The sequence below is a fragment of the Alligator sinensis genome, unplaced genomic scaffold, assembly GCF_000455745.1.
Source record: "Alligator sinensis unplaced genomic scaffold, ASM45574v1 scaffold802_1, whole genome shotgun sequence".
In the NCBI taxonomy this organism is placed as follows: Eukaryota; Metazoa; Chordata; order Crocodylia; family Alligatoridae; genus Alligator; species Alligator sinensis.
In genome coordinates this window covers 2,705,714-2,713,383 of record NW_005841918.1, presented here as the reverse complement: position 1 = coordinate 2,713,383, position 7,670 = coordinate 2,705,714, and the positions used below count along the sequence as shown (strand labels likewise).

The following is a 7,670-nucleotide window of genomic DNA, read 5'->3' as shown; positions in this document are numbered from 1 at the left end:
TCATTGAGCCCTCCCAGATCCCTTGGATGACACCCACCATGATGTCCTCCACCTTCTGGTAACCCTGGCATCACTTTATTGCTGCACTGTGCCCTGTGCATTGCACGTCACTGGTGACCAGGGAGTCTGTGACTAGGGAGCCAGCAAACAGGACTGCAAACAGGGGAAACAATTTGCAGGCCAGTTTGTGGGTAGTAGCATAGTCTATTAACTCACAATTGCTCTCAGCCACGGCAGTGACTCGCTATATCTGCAGGCATCCCGGCATCGCTGAGACCTTCACCCAGAAAGAGCCTGGGGCCCCGGACTGAGGGGGCTTCCTGGCATGGTTGCCGGCAACTGAGGCACTTGTGGGGTGTCCTTCCTGGTGGAGTCTCTGGAGGGCCGGGTGCAGGAGCTCAAGGAGGAGATGCATCAGCTGCACACCATCAGGGCCCATGAAGACTTCACTGATGGCTACTGCCAGGCCCATCTCCAGATGAAGAAGAGAAAGAGATAGAGATGGTGGCCAGCATGATGACTAACCAAGAAGACCCACCTGCAGTGACCTGGAAGACAGTTACCTCACACTCCAGGAAATAGAGAGCAGCTCCTCCCCTGTCCCTATGCAACAGGTATGCTCCCCTCCCCACACATGAGGACATTTCAATGGTGATACCAGAAGAGGAGGAAGGTAAGCAGCTTGCTGTCACCTCCAAGAGGAGGCACAACGTGGCGGTAGTTGGAGACTCCCTCCTGTGGGGCACTGAGGGACCTATCTGCCATCCAGACCCCATAGCCCATGAGGTCTGCTGCCTCCCAGGGGCTCGCATCCAAGACGTAGTAGAGAAGCTCCCCAGGTTTGTCTGGCCCTTCGACTACTGCCCCATGCTCCTCATCCATGTGGGAACTAATGACATGGCCAGGAGTAATCCAGACTGGGTCATGGGCAACTACAGGGCTCTAGGGGCTGGGCTCAAGAGATTGGGGCCCCAGGTAGTCTTTTCTTCTGTGCTCCCTGTTTCAGGCCTCAGTCCCAGAAGGGAAGGATGCATTGAGGAAGTGAACTGGTGACTCTGATGCTGGTGCCACTGAGAAGGCTTCAGATTCCTTGACCCGGCTTCACAGTATGCACTTCAGGGAGAGAGGACTCCTGGGAAGGGATGGCATCCACCACATGAGGAAAGGTAAGTCCCTGTTCGTGGCCAGGATGGCCGATCTTCTGGACAGGGCTTTGAATTAAGATTGATGGGGGACGGGGATACACAAATTCAAACATGTCCAGGGACCAACAAACAAGTATATAGGGACACTTGGGGAGCCCCCCCCTCCACTTGGGGCAGGGGGGAGCTCTGCCATGAGCCCCCAGGGGCCTCGACAGCTGCTGCAGCAGCTGGTGAGTACGGGGCTTTCTGTTTTGTTTTTTAAGTGCCAGAACGCTGTGGCCAGCAGAGCAGCCATTGATGGGGCTGAGAGAGTGGGTGGGGGTTGGAGGATACTCAGGGGGGCTGAGGGAGCAGGCAGGGGATGGGGCCTGGTGGGGGTCCCCCCATGCCTCCCCCCACACTTACTGGCACCGAGCCTGGGTCCAGCTCCCTGCAGCAGCAAGGGGAGACTGCCAGAATCTCTGAATCTTTTCCAAATCAATTTGGAGGCTTCAAATCCATTTGGACCTTTTAATTGGTCTCCTGATTTGATTCGGATTTGGCCACCAAATCGGGCCAAATCTCCTCCAAATCAAATCAGCAACTGAAGCTTTGAACAATCCTAGCACTTACCTTTGGAAGTCCAGGAGTGACAACATGACTAGAACTGTCTCTCTCAAACTGGCTTTTATGCAGGTGTTGCTTCCCTCACATCAAGAGTTGCTTCTGATTTACCCATCAGTCTCCTCTTGTACCAGATTAAGTTTAATCATATTCTACAGAATATGCACTGTATAACAGCACCATCATCAGTACCCAACTGCTTAACTTTGGCTTTTCACATCCACTTAGGAATAAAATTATAATTTCATAAAGGAGAGGAAATAATATTGCTTAAACACCAGCAGCATAAATTAAGTACAAAACCACATTTTCTTTAAATATTAAACACTTGTTGGCTCGTTAAGAGCCACATTAACATAGCTCTGCTCAATGCTCCTGGCAGGGGGCAATGAGGGAGATGTGAGAACTGCATACCAGGAAAAGCAAATTACATAAGGAAGAAAAGATGTGGGATCAACCTAGACTTCTAATTTCAGAGTTTCTTCAGTCTGAAATGAACCCATCATCTGGGACAAAGGGGCAAAGACATCAGCTTTGTGAAGCTGGCAAACCTCATATTTGTCTGCATAGAGTAATGTACTTTTTATCTGTATACAAACACCCATTCAAAATTGTGGACTGTAAGTGTGAAGTCTTTGAAAATGTTCAGGTTTTTTTCCCCTTGTAAATGCAGTCTTATCTTGAATGAGAACTCTGTCGTGCTGGGCACTCCTGCTTTGAACAAAAGATATCCCACTGTGCAGGGTCTTCAGGTGATACAGGAATACCAGAGGCAACTAAATCTTCAAAAGTCAACACAGTGAACTGTGGCTGTGTCAGTTCTGTAGAAAGAACCTAAGGAGAATACAGTTTGGATTAGACAGTTGAACCAATTTAATTATTCTTCCTTTGTTTACCTGCTGTCCTCCACTCCTCACTCAGTTCAAACTGTTCTAACTACCAACAAGAATAAAAGGTTGAGATTCGCAGTAATATGAACCTTATCTTATCTGTACTGTCCTACAGAGGAAGAGCAATAGGGCAATCAAGACAGTCTTGAAGATTTAGGGCCAGATTCTATTCTAACTATGCAAATCTATTCTATCTTGAGTCTGTGGAAAAATTTTTAACAGGCTTACTTTTATAACATATCATCTTAGTCTTAAATCTAAAATAACAAAATGCACTGAGTAGAAGGACTCATTAAGTTCTTGCATTAACTGTTTTCTGGGGGGACTTAAGTAGTGAAAAAGGATTTGGTCCTTGAATTCTGGTGTAAGAAATGAAGGGACAAAAAGAATGCCAGAATGAGGAAGTTATGCATTCTACAGTAAATATGGTGCTTTGAAATAACGTTGCCACAGTGTGGATGCGTGAACCCTGAAAAAGCATGGGAGACCAGATCAATTTGAACAGCAGCAACCGCTGGAGTTACGCATGAGGTCTTTGCCTCCTTGTTCTTATATAAGAAAACATAAGGGATGAGCTGGCTATGATCTTCCCCCAATTCCACTGCTCCTTGAATACCACAATAACTGTGGGCTACAAAAGCATATGTGGGATACAACTGTTTCTTAGAAGGCAAGTTGTTGGTCAGTATCTCAAAAAAAACCTTTTATTTTTTTTGATTATGTGTCTGTGGATTTGACCGTAAGTGACTTCCAAGTAATGCCTTTCCTGAGTGGTAAGATGGACAGTATTAGCTACATCAAACAAGGATGGCCTGGCTCTATTAAAATTTGGCATCTGCTCTGGCAGCAGACTCCAATAACTATTGCTTGACAAAATTCTGTGATGTTACTCTGGATTACTGCCTTGTACCTCCACATATGGGTACATTTTTTATGCAAACAGAGGATGCTGTTTGAACTTTGGTGGAGCGAGCCTTGACATCTGGTGGAGCAACCAACTGATATTACCAGTGAGAAAGTTTACTACCCACTGAGCCATTTTGAATGGCTGCCTTTAGCTACAAATACATGGAGGAGCACATTATTGTTTTTTCTGGCAGTATAATATAGCAAAATTTTGGAAATATCCAGCATATGTATAGTAAATATTTCTCTCCCTGTGAGAAGTGGCGTTTCCAAAAAAAGATAGGCAGTAAGGCTGTGCGAAATAACACCATTTAGTCTCGACTTCTGTTTCAAAGGAACACTGCTCTGTTTTGTTTAATCGAAACTGTTTAGCTGTTTTGACGTTTTGCCCATAGACTATAATGGGGAATCATGAAGATGCCTATAACTTTGTCATTTCTTGCCTGATTTGGATGAAAATAGTAGGGATAGTAGCCCCTTCTGAGGCCATAAAGCTTGCCACGTTTCAAGGAGATAGGTGCAGGGGTTTATGGGAAACTATACCTCAAACTGTTCAAACCAAAACTCATACCACATGCCAGCAGCGGAAGCCTGTAGGGTTGTGATGGATTCTTCCCAGGGGCCACAGGTCCCCAGATCTGTATGTGGGATGACAGCATGCTGCCGCTGCCAGTTGGGGGCAAAGCCAGCACCTGTGTTTGCTCGGCACACCTTGTGCCGAGTGCCAGGAAGAACCCAGCACTGGCGCTGGCCCCAGCTGGTAGCAGCAGCCTGCTGTCATCCCACACACAGATCCGGGGGGACGGGCCCTTGGATCTGCGCACAGCATGGGGTTCTTCCTGGCTCTAAGTGTGGGCTGTCATCCTGCATCATCTGGGGGCCTGTACCCCCCCGGGAAAAGCTGGGGGAAGCAATCAGAGAGCTGGAGAATCGAACAGGAAGCTAGACGTCAATATCACAGCAATCCTTCCCCCTCCCTCTTCTACTTTCTGTTTAGCTGCAGCAAGCCTGGTTTTGAAACTTGAAATGTTTCAAAACTTTCCAAGTGTCCTTGTTTACTTTTGAAGCTGTTTTGAAGCCTTTTGTTTCATATTGATTTCAGTGTTGAGCTGAAAATGCATCAAACCAGCTTCAAAATGAAACACCTGTTAACCAGCTCTAACTTGCAGGTTAATTAATTGATGCAAATGGGATCGTGGGGTAGGCTTGGTGGAAGTGAATAGAAGGTCAGAAGGCGTCAGATGCAACAAATAGTCCAGGACCCAGGGTAGTATGACTAGCATAAGGTCCAGATCCTGATCATAGAAAGTTAGGGTTGGAAGGGACCTCAGGAGGTCATTTAGTCTAACCTCCTGCTCAGAGCAGGATCATCCCCAACTACATCATCCTAGCCAAAGCATTGTCTAGACAGGTTTTGAAAACCTTCAAGGATGGAGACTGCACCACCTCTCTGGGTAAAGTGATCCAGTGGTTTACTACCCTCCTAGTGAAAAGGTTCTTCCTAATATCTAAAATAAACTTCCCTTGCTGCAACCTGAGACTGTTGCTCCTTGTTCTGTCATCTGCCACCACTTAAAACAGTCTAGCTCTATCCTCTTTGGAACCTCCCTTCAGGTAGTTGAAAGCTGTTATTTAGTGGTCTCTCAGTCTCCTCTTCTCTAGACTAAATAAGCCCAGGTCCCTCAGTCTTTCCTCCTAAGTCATAATTTCATAGTTGGTAGGGTCGGAAGGGACCTGAGCAGATCATCAAGTCCATCCCCCTGCCATGGCAGGAAAGAGTACCGGGGTCAAACGACCCTGGCAAGGTGTTCATCTAGCCTTCTCTTAAAGCCCCCCAGGGTAGGAGCCAGCACAACTTCTCTTGGAAGTTGGTTCCAGATCTAGCCACCCTGACTGTGAAGTAGTGCCCCTTGATAACTAGCCTGAATCTACCCTCTGCCAGCTTGTGACTGTTATTTCTTGTCACGCCTGGGAGTGCTCAGGGGAACAGGGACTCCCTCAATGCCTGCTGGTCCCCTCTGACTAGTTTGTAAATGGCCACTGGATCCCCCCTCAGCCTTCTTTTGTGGAGGCTGAACAGGTTCAGGTCCCTTAGCCTCTCCTCGTAGGGTCTGCCCTGCTGACCCCCGATCATGCGGATGGCCCTCCTCTGCACCCTCTCCAAGTTGTCCACATCCCTCCTGAAGTGCAGCACCTAGAACTGGATGCAGAACTCCAACTGTGGCTTGACCAGTGTCCCATAGAGGGGGAGGATCACCTTCTTGGACCTGCCTGAGATCCATCTGTGGATGCCTGACAAGGTATGGTTGGCCTTCCTGACTGCGTCCCCACACTGTCAGCCCATATTCATTTTGGCATCAATAATGACTCCAAGATCCTTTTCTACCTCTGCGTAACCTGTCTAGGTCCGATTGCAGCCTATTCCTCCCTTCTAATGTACCCACTTCTCCCCACATCTTAGTATCATCTGCGAATTTGAACAGGGTGCTTTTTACCCCCTCTTCCAAGTTGCTGGTGAAGATGTTGAACAGTGCGGGTCCGAGGACCAAGCCCTGCAGAACCCCACTGCCCACAGGCCTCTAGGTCGAAAATGACCCATCCACCACCAGTCTTTGGGTGCGGCCCTCCAGCCAATTAGTGACCCATTTGACTGTGTACGTGTCGACGCCACAGTCTCCTAGTTTTCTAATGAGCATGGGGTGAGAGACCGTGTCAAAGGCCTTCCTAAAGTTCAGAAAGACTACGTCCACTGCTACACCTGCATCTAAGGATTTTGTGACCTGGTCATAGAAGGCCACCACGTTGGTCTGACAGGACTTGCCTCTAATGAACCCATGTTGGTTGCCCCTAAGCATAATCTCCCTTGCTGGCCCCTCGCGGACATGCACCAGGATAATTCTCTCAAAGAGCTTACCCAGGATCGAGGTAAGACTGACTGGCCTATAGTTTCCTGGATCCTCCTTCCTCCCTTTTTTGAAAATGGGAACCACATTGGCCCTTTTCCAGTCCCCTGGCACCATGCCAGAGCACCATGAGTGCTTGTAAAGCCATGCTAGGAGTCCCGCGATGACCTCTGCTAATTCCCTCATAACTCTGGGGTGGAGATCGTAAGGACCTGCTGATTTAAATATGTCCAGTCCCTCCAGAAGTTCCCTGACTAGGTCCTCACTGACCCTAGGCCCCAGTCATATGCCCCAGCCCCCTCACCATTTTCACTGCCCCCCACTGGACTTCCCAATTTGTCCACATCCTTTCTGTACTGGGGGCCCCAAAACTGAACACAGTACTCCAGATGTACTTATAGGCTCAGCAGTGCTACGCTTGCTAGTACCACAGCTGAAACAGACTTGGGGGTCATGATTGACCACAACATGAACATGAGCCAACAATGCAATGTTGCAGCTGGTGAAGCAAACCAAACTCTGGCTTGCATTCATAGATGCTTCTCAAGTAAATCTCACAATGTCATCCTCTCGCTGTACTCGGCCTTGGTGAGGCGCAGCTGGAGTACTGCATCCAATTCTGGGCTCCGCAATTCAGGAAGGATGTCAAGAAGCTTGAGAGAGTCCAGAGGAGAACCACACACATGATCAGAGGGCAAGAGAATAGGCCTTATGAAGAGAGGCTGAGAGCCATGGGACTCTTCAGCTTGGAAAAGCGCAGGCTCAGGGGGGACCTGGTGGCTGCCTATAAGTGCATAAGGGTGTACATCAGGATCTGGGAGAATGTCTGTTCACTGGAGCACCCCCAAAAAAAATTAGGACCTGTGGTCGTAAATGCCTCCAAGGCTGTTTTAGGCTGGACATAAGAAAAAATGTCTTTACTTTCCGAGCCCCCAAGATCTAGAAGACTCCCTCCAGAAGTGGTGCAAGCACCTACTCTGGATTCATTCAATAAATGTTTGGATGTTTATCTTGCTGGGATCCTTTGACCGCAGCTGACTTCCTGCCCATGGGGCGGGGGGTTGGACTTGATGATCTTGATATTCTGCACTGGTCTGGTCCTGCAGAGAGCAAACCAGGAAAGCCAAGGCTGCAACTGAACTCCAACTACCCTTGAGCATCAAGGACAATAAAAAGTCCTTTTTCAGATATGTGGGGAGCCGGAGGAAAAGCAAGGGCAACAT

The 7,670-nt window shown here is 48.3% G+C and overlaps 1 protein-coding gene across 2 annotated transcripts in view; it reads right to left on the bottom strand.

Annotated features, from left to right (window-relative positions):
- Window positions 1-1,635: 1,635 nt before the first annotated feature.
- The window catches only part of AASDHPPT (aminoadipate-semialdehyde dehydrogenase-phosphopantetheinyl transferase), a 76,985-nt gene continuing 70,950 nt past the window's right edge, over window positions 1,636-7,670 (bottom strand). For both annotated transcript variants that reach the window (XM_025198251.1, XM_025198250.1), the window contains one exon: window positions 1,636-2,582. In XM_025198251.1, the coding sequence (XP_025054036.1) occupies window positions 2,424-2,582 (159 nt within the window). In that variant the 3' untranslated portion in view covers window positions 1,636-2,423. The remainder of the gene's footprint in view (window positions 2,583-7,670) is intronic.